General features: G+C 34.8%; 1 protein-coding gene across 2 annotated transcripts in view; it reads right to left on the bottom strand.

Annotated features, from left to right (window-relative positions):
- The window catches only part of LOC306804279 (sodium channel protein type 2 subunit alpha-like), a 132,788-nt gene that overhangs the window by 4,868 nt on the left and 105,378 nt on the right, over positions 1 to 22,542 (bottom strand). For both annotated transcript variants that reach the window (XM_079310643.1, XM_079310642.1), the window contains 9 exons: positions 21,412 to 21,891; positions 12,229 to 12,349; positions 11,709 to 11,863; positions 9,474 to 9,647; positions 7,303 to 7,425; positions 2,300 to 2,581; positions 1,894 to 1,947; positions 723 to 860; positions 4 to 108 (listed from right to left, as the gene is read on the bottom strand). In XM_079310643.1, coding sequence (XP_079166769.1) covers positions 4 to 108; positions 723 to 860; positions 1,894 to 1,947; positions 2,300 to 2,581; positions 7,303 to 7,425; positions 9,474 to 9,647; positions 11,709 to 11,863; positions 12,229 to 12,349; positions 21,412 to 21,891 — 1,632 coding nt within the window. The remainder of the gene's footprint in view (positions 1 to 3; positions 109 to 722; positions 861 to 1,893; positions 1,948 to 2,299; positions 2,582 to 7,302; positions 7,426 to 9,473; positions 9,648 to 11,708; positions 11,864 to 12,228; positions 12,350 to 21,411; positions 21,892 to 22,542) is intronic.

Below are 22,542 nucleotides of genomic sequence, written 5' to 3' on the forward strand. Positions count from 1 at the left end.
TACTGCTGGTCGTGGTATAGGCTTTTGTGGTTTCTTTGAGCCCAATTTTTTCATTGCATTGTAGTATTTCTTCTGTTCTTCTGTCATAAAAATGTCTTGACCTCCAAAGTAAACCCAAGAGACAAAAACTGGTTACAATCATGTACCTTTATTGACTACTTATAAATAATAATCATTCTTATTCACATTCTCATCTGTGGGAAAATTTAGGACAGACATAAAAATCCTATTTTATGGTTTTTATATCAAGTATTAAGCTACAGAAAATGTTGAGTTTAGCAGCTGGAATACTGATGCCTTTTCAGGAAGTATTAACAAAGCACAAAGACTAAAGAGGGTAGGATTAAAGAGGATAAATTGTTTATTGTCAAAGTTCAGAAATCTATACTGCTGAGCTGTGTGGCATGAAGGTAGTATAGCAAAGAGTTTTTATAGCTACATTTAGCTATTTCAATAGTTAACCTTTTTATGAGTCAATTAAGGCTCCAGTCTCAAGTCCATATCTTTACAAAGATATTTCATTAACCATGGAGAGTCATAGATTGCCACTTTTCTATCAAACCCTCATCAAGTCAAATTATAAGCTTTAATAATTTAATGTATTTACTATGTAATGCTCTTAACTAACTTGTCATTAAAAAAGTTATGAAGAAAGTTGTCATCAGTGAACCAAATACAAGAATTTTTTAATGTTCTTTTCAGAATAACAATGAAGTACTTATCTTCTTTTTCTGCTGGTTGAAATTGTCTATGATGACACCAATAAAAAGGTTCAAGGTAAAAAATGATCCAAAGATGATAAAGATGACAAAGTAAAGATACATGTACAAGTTGTCTTCATACTTCGGCTGATCCAAAACCTGCAAAAAAGGCATAGAAAGTCCACATTAGTTTAACAGTGAACACAAAATACCTGCTGGATAGAATTTAGGGCTCTATCACTGTGACCTTTGGTTCTTATGGTCAAATCCTGACATATCTTTTAGTGACCTTCAATCTGCAAGAGGTTACATTCTTGAAAAAGGACTTTTCTATCAAACCTGATATTTCATTTAAAAAAATGTGACTGGCATGTACGAATGAAGAATAAATACTGAAAATGCAATTGGTTTAAACTAGCAAAGTTCCACCTGTCTGAGTGTACAGACAACCAGAAACAACAAGTTTTACACCTGCAGAATTTTCTGTAAATATTGTGGGAGGCCGGTGTTGTGGGCTTGTGGAGATTTCACTGCTACAGGCACTTAGGAAACTGCACAGGATTATGGAAGAGAGGTATCCAAGCCATGTTTAGACACAGCATATTTTCTTGGTATAGCTATTCACTTTCACACTTTACCAGTATAGCTTATTCAATTGTCTATTTAGAACTAGAGGCAAACTTAACACCAAAGGAACAAAGGGCAGGCCAAAGGGTAAGAAAATGCCCAGGTCTAATCAAAAGTAAGCACTGTGCCCTAAAGAAAGGAGTCAGGCAGCTTGCAGACCACAATGAAAGTCTTAACTTTCGTAACTTGATAAATAAGATGAGTATTACAAAAAAAAAAAAAAAACCCAAACCCCCCGTGTACCGGTGTCTGTTTCCAAATATAAAGAACAGCTCAATGCATAATGAGACGAAGAAAAGGTATTTCAGGGCAATGGTAAATGTGTTGTAAACTGAGGAATTTTGACTCAAGTGTACCACAGAGAACATGGAATCCTTTAGGACTGCACATCTGCTTTCCTCATTTCTTATATTTTCCCCATGGTTTCCATTTTCTTTAACAAGAAAATTATAGTAACTCTTTGTTCTTTCATTTTTACTGTAATTTCTGAAAGATGCTAAAATTATATTCTCAGATCTTGGAACTCATACAATCAAAACAAATGGAGTCAAGGGACTATACTTACATTACGAGAATCCACAGCTGCATACATGATATCCATCCATCCTTTAAATGTAGCCTATAAAAGGAACACAGGTGTTTAGGTCACACTTTTCCTGGAAAATGGCTTGTCAGAAGCATATTTTCGGAGCTGAAGACTAAGTGTCTTTAGTACTCATCACAGAAACCAGCATTATCTTCTATTGAATGTTTTATTCATGTACAAGAATTGGAGGCCAATTCTAATATCTGACTATAGAGGACACAGCATCCATTAAGAACTTTTGTCTATTATGAATTATATCTGATGCAATTTTTTTCTTTCTGTGCATGAGCATTAGAGGTTTACTTGATACAGATTCAATGCAGCTAAGGTGGTTTTAATTCTATTTCATAGAAAGAGAAATAGAAATTAAGGACTGGTGACTTACCACCTGGAGCAGAGAAAGGTAACCAAGGCCTACGTTGTCAAAGTTAACCTTCACGTTCTTCCACCGGGCAGTTTCATTGTTTTGGATGAGCTCCTCACATTGACTAAAGTTGTTAATTTGGCTGATATCAAATCTCTCATCGGTTGTAGTGTTAACACAATAGTAAAACTTTCCGGCAAATAGATTTACTCCCATGATACTAAATATCAGCCAGAATATAAGGCAAACAAGAAGCACATTCATAATAGATGGAATTGCTCCTAACAGGGCATTCACTACAACCTGGAGTACAAATGAAACCAAAGAGAGACACTGTAAGAACACAGGTACCAGGATCTGAAGCTACAAATGCTACAAATCAGCCTCTCTCAAATGTAACATGCTATTATAATTCTAATATCTGTGTTACACTTCAATTGTTGAGAGTAACAAGTCAGAAAAGCAGTATAGAGAAAGATCAAAGATTAAATGCCAAACTTAATACAAATAGTAGGAAATGGCAGATTTAAAAGAATGGGTAAAATAAGAACCAGAAAAACAAACTGGGAAAAAAAGAGAGAAAAATAGTATTTATCAGTACTTTTTAGAATATTTACTTAATGTATGTCTGCAAAACTATAGTCATTATAATCATTGACTGAACAAAAAAACCCCAAATTTTTAATACTACATGTTTCCTGGATAAACAAATCCAAGTACAAATCTATCACTGAGCAAATTTCTAATTGAAATTAACTCTGAGTCTTTTTAAAATCAAAACCCAGTGATGTATGCATATTGCTTTGAATGCTTACATACAGAATCAGAAAAGTAGAAATGTTCAAACCAGGAAAGCTGTGGAGTATCTGAACACACCAGAGCTTTTAGTTTTCAGGCAACTGGCAGATAAAACTTGAAAAAGAGACTTGATTTAATTACCAACTGAATTTTGGGAAAAATCAGGCTTTGGGAAAGAAAAATGCGAACATGAGTTCATGTGTGATGATGACCAATGATTAAAATCATGCCAGAATGAAAACAAAACACTAAGGAAAATAAATTTTTGGAGAAAGTAGGTCCGTTATGAATGAGAATTATTAATTTAATGATGGAGTTGATGATGCTAAATTAGTTAATTCACATTTTAAATCTCTCTGTAAATAACTCCAAGAATATAAATTGAATTTTCTTAGGTATAGAGCACTGTCACCAACTTTGCCAAAACAACTGAATAGATCCTTAAAACTTAGTGAAGTTTGCTTTTTTGTTTTTTTAATGCAAAAAACTAGCTATTACTTTGATGGGTTTTTTATAATACATTTTGTTTATATTATGTAAGTACAAAGACAGATCCTCCAGCATAATAAACTTATTGTTTCTGTTTGAAATACAAATGTAGTGAAGGTCTATGAAGTATTTTGCCATTAAAGTTGTATCTGCAACTAATATCATCCATAGAATCAATTAATTATAAAATTAGTCATCCAGGTAGATGGGCTTTCATTTCTTGCCCTTTTACAGAAGAGAAAACAAACCTTTGAATATTAAGATAAGTGATGAATCACCATCATGTGTACTATAAAGTAGAATTGGGCTGAAGGAAAGGAGAAATCACTGTTTTACTTTCAGGGCCCCATTCCTGCCAAAACACTACCTCTTTTAGGTGATACATAATTTGGACAACATTTGGGAGTCTGTAGGACTTCAGTGAAATTGTTATACTTAAATTTAGGAACTAGATCAAATGAAGTTGCTTTCAATACAAACTACTCCATGCCTTTATAAAAGCACAGAATGGTGCATGAAATCCAAATCTTTCATGCTTTTTTGTTTGTTTGTACCTTTTTACCCCACATATTGTAAATCAAATGTTTTAATAAATGGTTATTTCTAGTACTAAAATGTAAAACAAATCAGAATAGTTTCTTAATCATACTAAAAATCTCCTTAGCAATGCCTGTTACAAATTAATAATGAAAAGTAATATAGAATTTTATAAGTCAGCAGCTGGTAGAGAGGATTCCCTAACTGATGGATAAATCTCTTCTGACTATTTCAACAGTGCTTATGCCTTATGTTGACAAGCTTGTACTCAGCTCTGTGAACTACATAACTGTAGAAGGCCATAAGACTTTGTTCAACCTAAGCAAATGAATAGTCTAATAACAATGCTGAATTAGTTTAAATTGGAAAATCATGAACTCACTTATGTTTACAGCAATTTGACTATAATAATAAATGGCAAGATCATTTTTCCCCAGTTTGGGAATATTTTCCAAATATATTATTATTTTTAAATTGAAAGTTATCTCAATTCTTGTACTCAAAAAATATAAGTAGATTTCTTAAATGTAATAATATCATCCATCAGGAATGGCTCTTGATTTGTAAAGGGATAGTTAATGAAGTGAAAATATTTGTCCTCGAGCTTTCAGTCTCAGTACACCCAATAATTCTGTTCCTGATTCTGCTGCAGCTGCAGGTCCAGTCATGTTCTTTCTTTAATTGCTCAATTTCTACAGCTGACCTACTTTCTCTGGTATTAGTCTGAGTCCTAAAGCTATAAAGAACCAGCTTGTGATACAAATCATTTGAAGACACTCAAAACACATGGTTGAGCATCACTGGAAACACTGATCCCAGCACCTTCCAGCCTCCACTGGTAGTAAGGGTGTGAAAAAGGGGGCTAGGCCTGACAGCAAATGAAAGCAAGGGAAGTGCAACAAAGACATCAAACCCCTTGGTTTTTAGTTGAGAGGGAAAGGTATTAATGCCTAGCACCTGTAGTGGAGAGCATGGACATATTAATTATATTCTCATAGGCTATTAAAGTATAACTTTCCTAACAATAACAGTGGTGGGAAGATGCGGGGGGGGAAAAAAATCATGTTTTTCATGGGGCAATTTCTTTCTATTGATTACTAGTTCAAGCAGGTACAACTCTAAATCCTAGAGAATAGTATATATATAAAAAATTCATATGTATTTAACAGAATTTCCTGCTTGTATATGGGAAGTATAATGCTCAATGGAAGTAAATTTAAATGTCTTTGAAAATATATGCATTGTACTGTATTGCCATATTTTCAGTTCATACATGATAAACACCAATGGAACGATTGTGCTATGAACAGACATCTTGAATTTCCAAGTATCAGACCTTAAAATGTTCTCATACTAATCCCTTTGTCATCTTGAGCTACTGTATTTATTTTTAAAGACACTAAACTTGGAATTAATTATTTTATGTAAGGCAAAATTCATTACATTCATTGGAATATTTCAATGATTAATTGCCTAACTAATGAAATTATAGGTCACATTTCTAATCTTAAATAATCTACTACCTTTTTTTGTATTTTTTGCTAAACTCATAAATCTTTTCCTCATCTGGGTATTGTACAAAGAGAAACAATTGGCAGATCAGGATCCAATCCATAGGTAAAGTTTACACCAACACAGAAGTAATGGAATTGACAATTACTCATAAACCTTCATGACAAGGTTATTGGTCTTTTCCTTGCAACAGTAAATTGCCACTTAGGCAATTTTATACAAACTTTGAAATATTTTTATTTTGGGTTTTTTGCTTTGCTAATCATTGTAATTTTTAAAAAACCCCAAGAGTTAATGCGGTTTTAGTGAGAGAATACTGATGCTTTATACAGGCCTTACCTCTGATATAAACATCCCAAATTTTCAAATTTGCTTTAGTAAAGGTCCAGAAATTTTTTGGAGGGAAAGAAATGCTATTTCCTGTTTGAATTTATAACATTTCATCAAAACCCATTTCCTTTCTGGTTGAAGTGTCTTCTCTTTCCACACACACAGAGGATGACATTTTCTTCAGAAGCTCACTAATTTGTAGTTGACTTACAAATTAGTTAATCAGCTTATCACCTGGGGTGCCAAAGAACACTGATCACAGAAGGGAGCTCACACAAGGATCCCTTTTAATTAAGGCAGTAGGGTTCCAGATGAGGTGCATCTGCTGATGCCCACTATGGCAGTATGTCCAAGAGAGACAGATGGACCCTGAAGGTGTAAGCCAGACATCTTCCTATGGCTGGAGCTAGAAATATCTACCATATCTGGTTGTTCACTATTACCCTGAGAGAAATATTTCTAGAGCTTTCAAGTCATAGCAGAGTGCATGAGGTCTTTGTCCATTTCAGTGCACTAAAGAAATTATTTTAACTAATTGTGACTTTGCACTGAGACAGACTGAATGTGCCCTCTTGGGCAGCTGAGGGTCTCAGCTCTGGTAACTGACAGTGATAACAAACAGCTGGGGACAGTAACTTCTCAAACATACCAGAAAAAGTCTAATATGTTTTCAGGCTGCCTAGTGCTCTATAGATTATAATCGACAGTTTATAATCAATGCAGAAAACAGTAAGCAACCAGAAATCATAAAAACAGCTCGATCTCTGATATGCTAGAAAAGTTTTCTTAAATAGAATGCAATGGTTTCAATATGAAAGACAGAAGGTATTTTAATAGTGCCAATTTACTTCTTAACATACAAATTAATTGCAAAACTTTTACTTCTAAAAGGCATTCCCAATGTATATACAGAGAATAGCATGTTAAAAGATATAGACTATATATAATTGTCTAAACTGGTACAAAATACACATGTGCACGCATACATGGTGTATGTGCACACACTGTTAAGAGGAAGTGTTGGAGTTTTTTTTAAACTGTTCTGACTATAGCAGGATGTGTTTGTATAGATTAAATCAGTAATATTGAATACATCCATGCAGTTGATAAAACCTTGGGCCTTCCATGAAAATATGAAAAATGGTGAAAGGCCAAGGAGCCTCATTAAGTGTAACAATATGTGCAAGTACACATGAAGTCATATAAGCAGATGAAGCCTTTTGCTTATATGTTAGTGATAAATGTGAAATATATAGGATGGTAGTGTAGCATTTCTGCATGGATTGGTTGTTGATTGTTCTGCATGCATTGTTTCCGTGGATGCATGCATTATTTCGGATTCTTTCACGTTGTCTTACCCTCATCCCTTCAAATCGCGACAAGGCTCTTAGAGGTCTCAAAGCTCTTAGTGTCCTAAGGGATTTAATCGCACCAAGTTCTGAGTAGCCCAAGGCATTGGCTGTTAAGCTAACCAAAGAGACCTACACAAAAACAGAAAGGCAATATTGCTCATTCATCTTTATATCCTCCCGATACATATGGTGGGAATGATGTGTGCCCTGAACTTCTCAAGAAGATTCAAGGCTGGACCTCTTTCTCCAGGAAACCATCTATAACGCAGAAAAATCTTTATGTCAGACAAAGTAGAATATAAGTATATTCTAGGTACCTGTTGCTGAAATCATGTTGGTAGAATGGTATAAAAGTGCCTTCGATATTCACATAAACCAGTCAACATTTGGTGGGATTTAAAGAAAAATGAAGCCACATGCAAAAACAAAACACCCAAAAGCTGGGTGAATTGGAATGGACAATTTAGGTCAGGACTTCCCATGGTATCTTCAGAACTCGATGAGAATGTAAACGCTCTCAGAAACCACATCCAGACCTCTTTTTTGTTCAAATGTAACTTTCTAGTGTCCAAAAAATCTTATTCAACAGTCATAGCTACCAGTGCTGCTCGGATTTAACCACACTAATCAAGACTGAGAACCAACTGTTTGTTAGACAATGGTAGAAGCTTCACTGTTAGGCATATCCACACTTCATTACATTCCCTGTGACTCCTTTAACCACTTCATCAATTCTGGCTTGCATAACGCTGGTCTGGTCTGCAGGCAGATGAGTAAATAAACTAGAATAGCTGTAAAATAAATAATACAATTATCTTTCATCAATAATCCTTGGCAATGTTTTTCTAATAGCCATTGGGAAGCAGTGGCCCTAGTAAATAAAAAATTTAACAAATCACCTTCTATTTCCATCCATTCCATCCTTCCCTTCCATCCTTCCTGTTCTCTCAATTCCTTCATTTTCAGATTGTTCTTTTTACTTTTTTATTTCAACCCCCTAACTATATATTAAAAAGAATGCTTCAGATATTATTTTTTTTATTTAAAAAATTGCACCAAGGTAAGGTTGCCATAGAAAATGAATAAAATTGACATGGAAAACTAATAAAGCTATTTATAAGGGTCACAAAAATAATTTAATTACAGATTATCAAATAAGAATTAAATATTTGCTGATAAATACAAGCTCTATTGATCATGGCAATTTACATATTGGATGATTGAGCCAATATATGTTTTACAAAGGTAATGAATGACTCGATCATAAAATGCTATATAGTTATGCCTTATCATAGCATTTGCAATTCTGGTCTGGATTTACAAGGTATAATGTTTTCCAAGCTCTGGGTAGTAAAGATGCCATGATCTATCATTGTGGTTTTAGGGAGATATTTAGCAGTTTTTATAAAATTCTGGTGCTCTTTGTAATGCTCAAATAGGTGGTTTGAGACATACTCTTAACTTGCATTCTATGGGAATTACATCTGTGGAACTGAGAGATGCCTATTAACACATAGAGAGGTAAGTCAGGCTATTGGGGATGGAAGGGAAGTGAGTATCAGCTATATGGCCAAAGATCTTTTGCTACCTAGTACTTTATATATGCACTTCTCACTAGGTCTCCTTCAGACAATATGCATCTCCTCCTTGGCAGGGCAGCCTTTGGAAAATCATGTGGAAACCCACTCTAAGAGGGCTTATCTTTGGTCCTCTGAAGTGCCTCATTGAGGTCACCCCCATAATACAGTGAAAAGTGCAAGGGTACTGAACAGTTCAGTGGAACTGATAATTCCTTTCATATTGCACAGAGTAAGTGACAGGACACTTACAGTAATTGATTAGAATATTAGAAGCAGTTTAAGAAATTGCTTCCATATACAAAAAAAACTGAAGAGGATGAACAGCATCTTCTCTATACCACCAAAAAAAAGATAGTAAAAAGCATCATTTCAAGAAAGAATTACAACTAGAATTAAAACTAGAGAATTTCAACAAAGTACCCCTCGACAAATAAGTATATTCAAATATTTTTTTTTCTATTTGGAACAGAATTATAAACCATAGCATCACAGCAGTTAAAATAGAAGTTTTGTTGAATAGAACAGAAATCTTATCCTGAAAATACACTATTCGGATTTTTCAAGCCTGTCATACAGGACATGAAAAAGAATACATACATCAACAATCAGGAAGTCCAGCCAGCACCATGCATTAGTGAAATAGGTTTGAAAGCCATAAGCAACCCATTTTAAAAGCATTTCCAGAATGAAGATATAGGTGAAAACTTTGTCAGCATATTCCAGCATGGTCTTGATAGTTTTACGTTGCTCTATGTAGATATCTTCAAATGCCTGTGAAAAAGATTTTTGAAGATTAATTAGAGGTCTTCACAATTTGCAGTGTTGTACAGGAATGGCCAGGAAAAAAATCTGAATTTAAAAAATATACATGATGATAAGGCATGTATCTTTCCCTGAAGTATAACTTTGGTTTTCACTTAATACTTTTCATAAAGCTGGGTCCAAACTGAGTTTACAGCTGAGTTGAAAAGTGATATACAAAACTTACTGTAAGACCATTCTTCTAACTTCATTTTAATTTGTTTCCATGGATAATGTTTGTGTGGCCAGGTTTTGGTACTGGGAGGAGCTAGAGGGATGGCTTCTGTGGGAAGCTCCTAGAAGCCTCCCCAGCCTCCAGGATAGCCAAGGGCAGCTGGCTCCAGGACAGACCCACTGCTGGCCAAGGCCAAGCCAATCAGTAATGCCCCTGTGACAATATATTCAAGAAGGAAAAAAAAAATATTATTGCACAGATAGAATTGCAGGCAGAGAAGAGTGGAGTGAGAATATGTGAGAGGGACAGCTCTCCAGATATCAAGGTCAGTGGAGAAGGAGGGTCAGGAGGTGCTCCAAGCACTGGAGCTGAGACGCACTGCAGCCCGTGGTGAAGATCATGGTGAAGCAGCTGTGCCCCTGCAGCCCATGGAGATCCACAGGGATGCAGAGATCCATCTGCAGCCTCTGGAAGAGTCCCAGGCCAGAGCAGGGGAATGCCTGAGAACAGGCTGTGAATTTGTGGGAAAACTGTGCTGGAGTGGGCTCCTGGCAAGGACCTGCAGAGCATGGAGAGAGGAGCCCGTGCTGGAGCAGGTGGCTCAGTAGGACTTGTAGGACCAGGAGGACTGGATCAGGCTGTGCCTGAAGGACTGTACCCCATGGAATAGGGACCAACATTGCAGCAATTTTTGGAGAACCGTTGCTTGTGGGATGGACTCACACAGGAGAAGTTCATAGAGAACTGTCTCTTGTGGAAGGGACCCCACCCTGGAGCAGGGGAAGGACTCCTTTCCCTGAGCAGTGGCAGAAACAATGTGTGATGAACTGGCCACAACTCCCATTCCTTGTCTACTTGCACTGCTGGGGGAGGATGCAGAGCTGGGAAGGAGGGAGAGATGGGACGAAGGTGTTTTTAAGATTTATTTTACTTCTCATTATCCTGCTTTGATTTTGTTAACAATAAATTTAGTTATTAGCCCTAGGCTGAGTCAGTTTTGCCCATCAGAGTATTTGGTGGATGATGTCTCCTTGGCCTTATGCTAACCCATAAACCCTTCATTATATTTTCTCCCCACTATCCAGATGTGGAGTTAGAGAGCATCCTTGATGGTACCTGGCATTCAGTCAGAGTCAACTCACTACAGATAGCAAGAGCCTATTAACACAAGTATTTCCCTTGTGAGAGTTACAAATTTATATTAAAATTATATGAGAGATTTAAAAATGACTCTGTGATACAGCATTTTTATGTAATAATTGAAACCAAACTATGCACACTAACCCACAAAGCAATCCCAAACAGAGAGAACTGTCTTATCAAAAGAAAATGTAAACATTGACAGAGAACCATTGTGCATTGAGCCAAGTGTAGAAAGAACATTATATTCTGCTCTTGCTATGAGAAACTAATTACTTCAATACATACTCAGTGCACCTGATTTAACACCAATCTGTAAAATATCTGATGGAACTATGTTGGCACCTACCTCTTCAGTTTGACAATTTGAGTTGCTGCTGATAGCTCAATTGTGTTTTTATTTAAATGTGTATTAAAAAAAAAAGCTATTACCATCAATATTAACACATGAGAACACCCGTCTGATAAAACTAACTTCTTATTTCCATTAACACTGCATTTTGTACTTGCCAAACAATTTTTTTCACAGCCCTCAAGAAAATTCTTACATGTCCTACAATGTATGCCAAATAATTGCAGATACAGATTTATATTAGAACATTCATTAATTGTATATCAAATTCTAATTTGTCACTTGCAGCTATGTGATTAACTGCAATTTTAAATGCTTGCTGTTTAAAATCATAATAGTCACAATTGTTCCACACTTAATTTACCAGAGCACCGCTGCTGAGAAGAATCATGAAGACTATGAAGGTCTCAAACCAGTTGTGTTCAACAATCTTGTAGCAGGTTTTCCTAAGATTCCACCAGATTTTCCCCTTTCCTTCTTCTACACTGACTTGACAGCATTTGAATCTCCGTACACACCCTAAATGTGATAATAAATTTTGAGATGTTAGAATAAAATAAATATTTATTAGGAATCCAATGGGTGATAATAATCTGACTTATTTCAGTGCTACTGCATTAGATCCTTATAATTCCTCTTTGAGCATTTCTGTTCAGCACTTGAATTTAAAGCTATTTACAGTATCTTTCACAATACCTTCCAAAGAGAAAGAGAACACTCAAGAACACAGGAAATTTTTGGCAGCAACTCTGAAAGAGTTACTAACACAAACAGATATTACAACTACAATCACTAAACTTCTTTGGATTTTGAATAAAAAGAGAATCCTGCCCAAGTCAACACAATTAGGTCCGTTTATCTTGCCTTTATTTTGCTTTGCCTACCTTCTGTAAAACAAGCTTCTGGCTCTAGAACTTCTTCAGGTTCTGCTTCTGGCTGTTCACCTTCTGGAGGCAGTCCAATATCAACTGTGCTGCCTTCTGATGAACTGGATGCATTCAATTTCTGTGAACGAAACCCCATATAATTATTTTTTCTAGTTTTATTATTTTGAATAGAAATCAATGTTGGAAATGTATATCAAAATATTTTGAATTTATTCAGTGCTGTGATTCTAAATTAACTTCTTATCTACAATCTATAATGCCAAATTGCTCTACTACAGGTGAGGTCACAAGATTAGAAACTACATAATGTGCATTTTCCCTATTGAAAATACTTTGATATTTTTATAGAAGGAATTGCTGAAATTACTAGAGTATTATTTTGAGCCACACATAACAATTTTGACGTGAAAGTTCAGTAAGCTAACAATGGGTGCTTTCCAGATTTTGTACTGTTTAATTATTCCAATCATGTGGCTGCATTTTACATTGCACTTCAGATAGCATGTGTTAATACAAAATAAATTTCCAACATCATGACCAAACCAACAGCAAGCTGCACAGATGTATTTTCATGTCTCAAGTAAATATTATTCTAGCAAGTCTGTAAAAACCTAAACCTAAAAAGTTTGAATTTAATTTTTCATTATTATTGACATGAAAACACATGTTATGAGTTTTATAGGATAATTTAATTATCTTTATTTCTGAAAGAGCAGCACATTACTTTAGGAGCAGTAGCTGATATTTTGCATACTCACTTGCCAATGCATTTTTTGAATTTATTGTGCAGATTGAAACTACTTATTACTTTGGTACAGTACACATAGATGTCCAATTACTATAAAAGGCCAAAAAAAAATTTTGAATGACTAAAGTGAAAATAAGTGCTTTTAAAACAATACTGTAATAAAATAATACTGCACCAAAAAATCATACCAAAATTGTAATCCAAACCTTAAAAAATTTTCTTTCACATCATCCTATGATGTTGGCAACAGACAAATATGAGTACTATAATAAGTAAAAGTAGTTTGATTACAGCATTCTATGACTTTTCTAATGTTATCACTATGTGGAGTATAACATCAGTAAAATGGCTGCATTGATAAGTAGCTAATCTTATAAAGGGAATGATGTAAGCAGATTTAGAATAGAGTCTATTGGGAATTAATATTAGACAGAGATGTTCTGTGGTAACAATTAAGATATCTATTTTGCTGACACTTAAATCTGAAGTTAGAGGCATTATTCCTTTAAAACATTTCTGAGTAGCTTCAAATTCTATACAGTTTTTTGTAAAGGAAATGTAAACAGTATTAGTCTATGGATACAGAAAGTAACTTGAGACATTAATGGAGATTTACATAGCAACAAATATTCAGTAGGTTCTTCAAACAAAACCAAGATTCATTCCTTTCTCCCCCATTCTGATTCTATTGAATCACACTGACAATATATTGTGTTGTGATTCTGACATGAGCTTAACTTTGATTTTTTTGTACCACAGTTCACTATAGAGCACATTTCAGAGTAAGGCCAAACAAATGGATGTTTGAATACATGAATACATGTACTGGAAGGTGTATTATGTTTCAGTGATATCACCCATTTCATCTCTGCTTTTTAGAAAATCCCAGCTTAGACATTCATGTCTCATCTTTTGGCATGAGTTTTAACTAACTGTTGGGGTCAGATCCAATGTACAAAGAGATGGATGCACACTTTTCTGCAGATTGTTATTGACAACTTTCATATTGCAGTATGTTTGAACTATACATAATCCATGGCAGTGTGATCATTGTGGAATACTGCCTCTAAAATGGAGAAATTGGAAAGTATGGGATAAATACTGTAGTCCTCAAGTAAGGACCACAGCATTTAAATATCAGTGGAAGTCAATCATCAGTTTGAGGAAAGGCTGGAAATACTATAAACGCAAGGTACATTAAAAAAAAATTATATATGATGTTAAAAATTACCATTTAGTAATACAATACAGTAAATAAGAAGTGGCTGTTTCTATCACATAGTGTTTTCTTAAAATGTTGCTTGCATCATTCCAATCTGGAGAGCATTTCTAGCAGAATGCTGTAGTAGTAGCAGAGCAAACAAAAATTATGAACTGGCTGAACCGTAAGATTGAAAGTCCTACTGTCCATTCTTTTACAGGAAAATGAAGAGTTCAGTGACTGAGATATTATGCAGTTAGTTTAAATGCACAAAAGAATGATGAATTCTATTACTGCAAGTGCTTAAGACTAACAGTTAACTCAACATGGAAGATTAGATATAGGTACTATAAGGACAGATCACAAATATCAGATAGGTAAAAAAATTATCAATAGAACTATCAATTATCAGGAGCATCAAAGACAACTTTATGTGGGGCACTATGTATGGTGAGATGTATGTTTCAAGTCTCTTCTCATTAAAAATCTGGTATGCTTCATTTACAGAGCTGTAACAATAATCACAGGAGTTAAACTGAACAGAAAAATCTTAAACTGAATCAACAGCAGCTGATACTTGGAACAATGCAACAATTGAATGCCTCATTCCACTCTTCTGAGAACTCACTCTTTTATTGATGTAACTATTTCCTTAGCATGCTTCTGTATCATACCTTAATTTAGTCCCAGCCAGACCATTATATAAAGAAAAATGTTATAAAAATTATTCAATAAATTCAGTCTATAAGAATTCAGCATAATTTGGGAAAGAACAGAAAATAGAAATTTTCAACTGTATAATTTCTTTTTTAATTTTTGTTATTTTTAACATTGAATTTATTGTATGGCATTATTACAAAATTTATAAAATTTAGTATGCATCAGAAACAGCTAGGAAGATTTCATAGTACATCTCAAGATTTCATTCAATCAATTAAGTTCAATATGATAGGAAAACTTTTCAGTAACATTCAGTAACATTTATACATTCTCACAGCAAACTTATGCTCTGGTATAAAGCAACTGACTTTGTAATGATTTCTATGTATTCAACAAAACATGACCTGGGAATGGACCATGTTATTGCTATTATGTTTGCCCATGCCTTAATATATAGGAAGACTTTTTTTAGCACTTACTGTGACTTGCTAGTGTTCACACATATGGAGTCCATCTGGCTAGCAAGACTACCCCTAAATGATATGTTAGGTATGGAGTACATATCCCAGTTCTTTACCTGAACACATTTGAAAGTCATCTTTGTACCTGGTAAATAGCTCTCTGTTGATCAGCATTACAAAAACTGATTTTGGCTATTTACTTAACATCTATATAGCTTTTTTTAAAAATGAGCCTATAGGAACAAGATAACCATCAAACCCAAGCATTAGTTTGATCTAATAGTAAGTACATTTTAAGCTTTTTGTTATACCATGTTTCTAGATTTCAAAAGGATTCAGTTGTGCAGATTATAAGAGATTTATCAGGATCAAGCATTAGACACTCTTTGAGAGTTATGAGGACATAAATTTTCTGAATAGTATGCTAAGAAAATTATTCTCAGAAAAATCTGTATTTCAAAACCTTGGAATGTACATACTCCACCTCCTTTTCGAAGAAAACAGTAAGGAGACAAAAGTAGTTACATGTTTCTAAAGCAGCAGTATACTGATTATCATAGAAATTTAAACATCTTTAACATCACATGTACCAACAGCCTTGCCAGTCATGCTTTAGTCAGCAACACAGACCAGTATGAGATACAGATTTTAGTTTAGCTTTCAAGATAGGAAAGCAGCTTGCCTATCAGAGAAGCATTGCAAAAAGCAGCAGCCAAGATTAGGTCAGGAAGTTTTTGACATAATTACTTTCTGAACCTTGATAACATCGCATAGATTCATACAATTCTGCTTCACTTACAGCCAGGCCACTTTTAACTTCCAACACTTCTTTGTTTGTTCCAAAGATGATTATCTGACAGCTGGACAACTCTTAGATTAACATTTTTAACAAAGCCTGAAATTTCATGATTGGCCAGGATGCCACTAATGGATGTTGAAATCATAATTTAAGGGACTGAAGGAGCAAAGAGCAGGACAGACATAAGCAGAAAGATAGTGCCAAGAGAAACCACTATTTTGATTTTGCTTTCAATTTCCTTTCCTCCCAAATGCCTGTGAAAATGCTAGATAATGGAAATTAAATTGGTTTTATTTTCTCAGTGCTGTGTGGATATCAGTATGAAAATGAAATGGTCTGTAATATAAATGGCAATATTATATCCAAATTATCTAGTCTTTTTCAGTAAGGCTATATCATCCATAAAATCTTCAAAGTGATAAATATTATTGTGATTCCTCTGGTGTAAGTAAGTGGATTCTGGATGTCACTGTTTCTAATACTTACACAGTTAGGCAGAATAACTCTATGAGTAAGAAAAATCCAGAACACTGTAAATCAAAGCAAAACCATTTTATGATGATTATTGGTTGCAGATACTGCTAAAACCCAGTATCCCTAAATTATAGTTTACTCTGGACTTCATTGATATTCATAATTCCTTTTATCTACTTATTAATGAGAATTTATTAAATAAAAATATTTGCGAAAAAAAAGTTATATGAAAGCAAAAACATTTTAAGTAGCAGTGGAAATATGCTCCAGTGGGAAAAAGATCTCCCACCAGAACCTACTTAAAAAGGATCTTTAATTCATACAAGTAATAGTGAAATGATATTTCTGAAACAGAGTAAGGGACTGCTGTTTGCAAATATTAATTAAGCAAACATCAGTTAACTCCAACATGAACAACTTAATATTATCCACAGCAAATCACAATATGCCAACACCATGTTACTCATTCACAATACAAAGCCTAAATTCTTCAGGGTATAAAAGGATTTTAAATAATGAATATTTTTAAATCAATATACATCTTATCAGAATAATTATTCTTTACAAAGTGTAAGAGGAAAATCTCTGGAGCAAGTATAATTTTTTTCACTGATTTACAAAACTGAAAGCAGCAGCTGTGGTGCTATAAACATTATGGCATTGTTTAATGGGTGAGATGTAAATCACACTGAAGCTGGGGAAATTCCGGACATTTTGATCCACACTTAGTAGCTTATTTACTTGAATGCTGAACTTTGTTTATTACTGATGAGATGAGAATAACTAAGTTTCTCAAGGCAGACAATTTTAGATGTTTGGGGAAGCAATAATTTTTTGACCATAAATTAAAGTGCTATGGGCAGATTGAATTGGGCCACATCAGCGCATTTGCACCTCTACACCTAAGTGTGAGCGTAAGTAAGAGCAGAACTGATCTCTGAATGTTTAACCAGCCAAATAACAGTTTTGTATGAATTCTTTCAACCAAATTATGGTCACATGCTTTGACTGCAGAAATTGAATTAATTTCATGCTTAATGGTGCTCCAATTACTACATAGTGATCTCCAAAATAACTAAATACAAGTACTAAAGAAAAGCACTTCTAAAGAAAAGTAAAAAATAAAAACATTACTATGATGAGTTTGCTGGTTACCTCCATTATAAGTTAAAATACAATAGTACAAAAGTTCTCTAAAAGAGCTAAGCAGCTTTTCTTTATCAATACAATTTACAGATGGACTTATATATAAATATAAGCTTCTAATGAGAAACGTGGCATATGTGTTACATATACTGCCTTCCCTTGAAACAAAAGAAAACCCTTCAAAAACAGAATCCTGAATTCTATATCATCAGGATTGGGAAAGGTACATAGCATGCACTGCAAAATACTATTAAAATATTATGGAGACTATCAGAACCACAGAAATCTCGGGGCTGCCGCTGTTGCCTGACCATGCTGTGATGCAAGTCCCGTGGCTCAGCAGAGAGCAGCTGTGCATGTTGGTACTTATTGCAATGAATGGGACAGGATCATAGCTGAAGAGCATGCAGGCCAGTCAATATCCGCTAAAAGGTGATTAAATAGGATAGAGAGAGATGTATAACTTGCTTAGGTAACCTGTGTAAAACTGGTGACACGATGCTCTGCCTCGCTAAAAGGCACCAGAGCTGCCCGCTTGACTGATCCAGCTTGGTTCTACTCCTGTGAGAAGTAAGAACGGTAGGAAATGAAGTTCAGGACACAGCACCTCTAGTTTTTTGCACTGAATATTGCTTAAAGTAAAATATACATTATTAATGTGTCTGCAACAGCATTAGGACATCCCATTTGTTTCAAAGCATTGAAAAATATTTTGTCATTGGTATATCTTGGTGTTATTATTGTCCTGTAAGTTACATTTAACTTTAATTATTACCAGCTATTATGATTATTTTAACTAATTAATATACAGTCGTACACGTACTGCAACATTTTCCATATAAACAATCCTTGTAGTACTTAAGAACCTAAAATGGAAAAAATATATTTATAGTTTCTACACTAAATAGCAGTACTGCAGCTCAGATCCACAGACCCTTATTTATAGGACAATGGACTGGACTCAGCACAGTGGTCCCACAATTATTAATGGGCTTCCATGATAAAGTTTTATTTAGTAGTTTTTCTCTAATATCCGTATAATACTGTAAGTGTTCACCCACTGGCATTCTTAGGGACAGTGTTTTTATAATTAAATTTATTTGAGGATTCAGTAACTTTCTAGAAAACTCCTTGTTAATTCACAACTATTAAGCATGTACAACATTATATGTATTGTTTCTACAAAGGCATGTACAACATTATATGTATTGTTTCTACAAAGGCATAATCTAGTTAACATTTCTATGAAACAACTGGAAGATACATGTGCTATAATAAATAATTCACCAAATATTAACATGCTTCATTAAAACTTACTGATAAATAATTATTTTGTTAGAATTCAGCTTATTGCCCCATACAACATTGAATATATGTACTTGGTTGTAGACAGAGAAGCAAGCAGAAGCACACAGACATACACTCATCTGCATCTGGCTATCTTGTGCAGGGTCCTCACAGCACCTGGATGCCTCAACTGCCTTCCATCTGCAAATCTGCTAATTGAACACAGAGTTTGACAGCAGCTCCTGACTTAGATTTTTTCATTTGTGGTGTAAGCAATGCAGTGACTGGCAGGTCAACTTGTCAACAGCAGTGCCATGTAAATAAGAAAATATGAGAGGCCAGAAATGCAAGGCCCATTATGGCACAGCAATTAAAGAGAAGCCTTGTAAAAAAGTAATTTGTAGTCAATTTTTTAATTTAAAAAATGCCTTCTTTTCAAATGGATCATTTTCATTACAAGAGTGTTGATCATTTGACTAATAAATCAACACTCAAAAAACCATGGTGGTTTTTTTACTCCTAGTAGGAACTAGGAGTAAGATTTTAATGTTTTTGTGTCACGCTTCTGAGACTCAAATCTACCTAAAATTTAGTCACTTTGATAAGAAATATTCTCACAATTTTTGCTTACTGCTGTTTCTCTTGAAAATCCCTGAAACTGATAAACATTCCCTTCAATTTTTCACCTTCAGCATCTGCATTAGTACAAAATTTTGGCCCCAAATATGCTCAGCAGAGTTTCAGTCTTGGCCAGTCAAAACTTTTTGACACTGGCTCATCCTGACTTAATATCCATTTCACTGTCTTATCACCTGATTGGTTTGCAGTTCCTGAAGCACAACAGCATTAAGTGCCTCCAAGAATGCAATGAAGACACTGTTTTCTTTTAAATATGGTAGGTGGAGTAGAAAGACTTTATTTTATAGTGGAAGCTTAATGACTGGAGTTCATGTCTCAAATGTGGGATAATCCACTTTAAAACTTTTCCTATAGCAAGTCAGTGTTTTTGTCATCTTGTAGAATAACCCATGGGAAGAAAAGAAAGATTTGGCTAATGAAAACAGTCAGGAGTCACATCATCCAGTTATACAGTGAAGTAAGATGCACCATTGTCATACTCAGCTCTGCTAACCACCAGCACAGAGCTTTGTATAAAGTTCATCCTGCACCTCTCCTGCTGGCATAGTGCTCTTATGCAGTGAAGAGCACAATAACTTAAGGTTAAACTACAGCTGATTTGTTCTACACCCAAGTACTGGCTTTGAAGAGTAAGATAAATATTAATACAGTCAATCTGAAAAAAGATAAATATTTTTATAATAATAATAAAGACATTTGTGATAAGAAACAAGAAAATATGACTAAATGTGTAATGCAGTTGGTAAAAAAAAAGGATCCCAGGTGGAAAATTACTAGACTCTTACCCATATTTATACCCCCAGATTCAAGTAAGAGAAAATCACTAATGAAAGCCTTTATGTTAGTTTATGTCTACCCCACAGCATGCAATACTGTTCAAAAATAACCATGCTAATGCTGAATGAACTAGCATCAGTACTAAGCATTGCACAGACTTACTCCACTTGAGCTGATGTGCCTCCACCACTTTCAGTTGTGCAGGACAAAGCAGTGGGTTAATAATACACACACAATAATAATGCTTTGGCATCCACTATAACTCCCAGTGCTAGCTTGGATTTATCCACTTGGCACCACATTGTGACAGAAAGAGGTACATTTTTTTAGTCACAGTGGGTAACAGATTCAATATCTTAAAGCTTTGAAAATAACAATGAGTTGTCAAATGAAAATATCTTATATTGGGATAGTAAGCTTTGTAACTTTTTTACCATAAGGCCATTACTTCACTTCAGTGGTTCTGCCACCATCAGATGGGTTATTAGGGATTTATATGACATTGTTTAGTGATGCTAGTCCAGTATTCAAATGTGTCTATCTATGATGTATATGGATGCATTTTCACTGTATACAAAGGGTTAAAAACATCAGACTGAACTATTAAAAAAGCAGATTAAAAAATAAACTGCTCTAATGAAATAAGCATGGAGAAATTTGCATTAGCCATACACACTTTGTATGACTTCTGGTATCCAGGACTATTACAGTGGTTCCTTTCCTAGTTAAGAATTTAACTAAATAAAATAGAAAAAACCATTAATTTTCTAAACATTTTCTTAGAGGTCTTGGTTATTACTGTAAATGCAATATTATATAACCAGCTTTCAAGGCTCACATCAATCAAACCTTACATCTATTTACCTTAAATAACATTACGAGTTTGTATATGCTATTGTAAAGGAATTAAAGAATTATTTTAATTCAACACTAGTAAACTCAGCAAAAAAACCCCATCAGAGTATTTAAAAATTAGAAATAGGCTTACCTCTTTGCTTTCTTCCAGGTCTGATTCACTGCTGAACTCCTCTGTGTTTAAATTTTCAAAATCTGATTCTCCAACAGCAATGGGCACTGTCACGGTGAGACTTGGGTTGTTTATGAATGACATGTAATCACTTTCATCAACAACATATTTTTCCACACTGCTGCCTATGCCACTGGTAGTTCCATTCCCATCTTTGAGATAAGCAAGGTTTTTACCTATGTCTACTATTGTATGGTTGGAAATACAACTGTCTTTTTTATTGTTTAGGTCTTCAAGAGGTTTGATTTCATCTAAAACTTTCTGTTTTCTAACAAAGGCTTTTTGGATGAATTCACGCACTTTTCTCTTCACATAATCTATGCCTTTCTGAATCCTTGCCACAGCAATCTGGAGATTGTTCATTTCATTATCATCATCTGTAGCAGCAAGGTTGTCTGAACTAAATGAGCTCAGCAGCAAGGCCAGAAATAGGTTGAGTACCTAAAAGAAAATAAGGAAAAAATTACTCTTATTTTTAAGTCATGAAAGCAGTATCCTTATGAGTTTTCAATGAGATAATTTTTATTTCACGTTACACACCTTCCTGCTATTCTTGCAGTTCATAATCCCTCTCCCTGACACTTTATTATCTTGTCAAAAGCACTTTTAGCTGGTATAACTTCACTATACAGGTGAAAATCTGAACTGCTCCTTGACTGTCTCCTCCACAACCTGCAGTAGTGCAGATCTGCTCCTCAAAATGCAGAATGACATAACGAGGCAGAGTACAACTTAATGTAGTGATTTATGCAAGCTACATCCACTGTAGTGTTAATAAGCCAGGGGAATGTAGGCAAATGCCTGTCTTCTACAGTTCAACAGACCATAGTTCTGGTATCTCTAATTCAGAATATAAATGAAAAGTATATGTAAGAAGGTGTGAAAATTGGCAAGGTGGAAGCACTGAAAAAAGGGGCATAGAGGCTGCATCAGGAAAGCAATGCTGGCACAGAAATTTCTTGTGTCTTTTGGGGATGTACTACAAGGAAAGCTGAGTGTAAGAAAGGAAAGTATGATTATTCCACATTATTCAGTACTTTTGTCTTTATTTAAAATGTTGCCTGGGAGGAATTCAGAGGCCAGTAGCAAAAG

Source organism: Erithacus rubecula (genome assembly GCF_903797595.1).
Source record: "Erithacus rubecula genome assembly, chromosome: 8".
NCBI lineage: Eukaryota > Metazoa > Chordata > Aves > Passeriformes > Muscicapidae > Erithacus > Erithacus rubecula.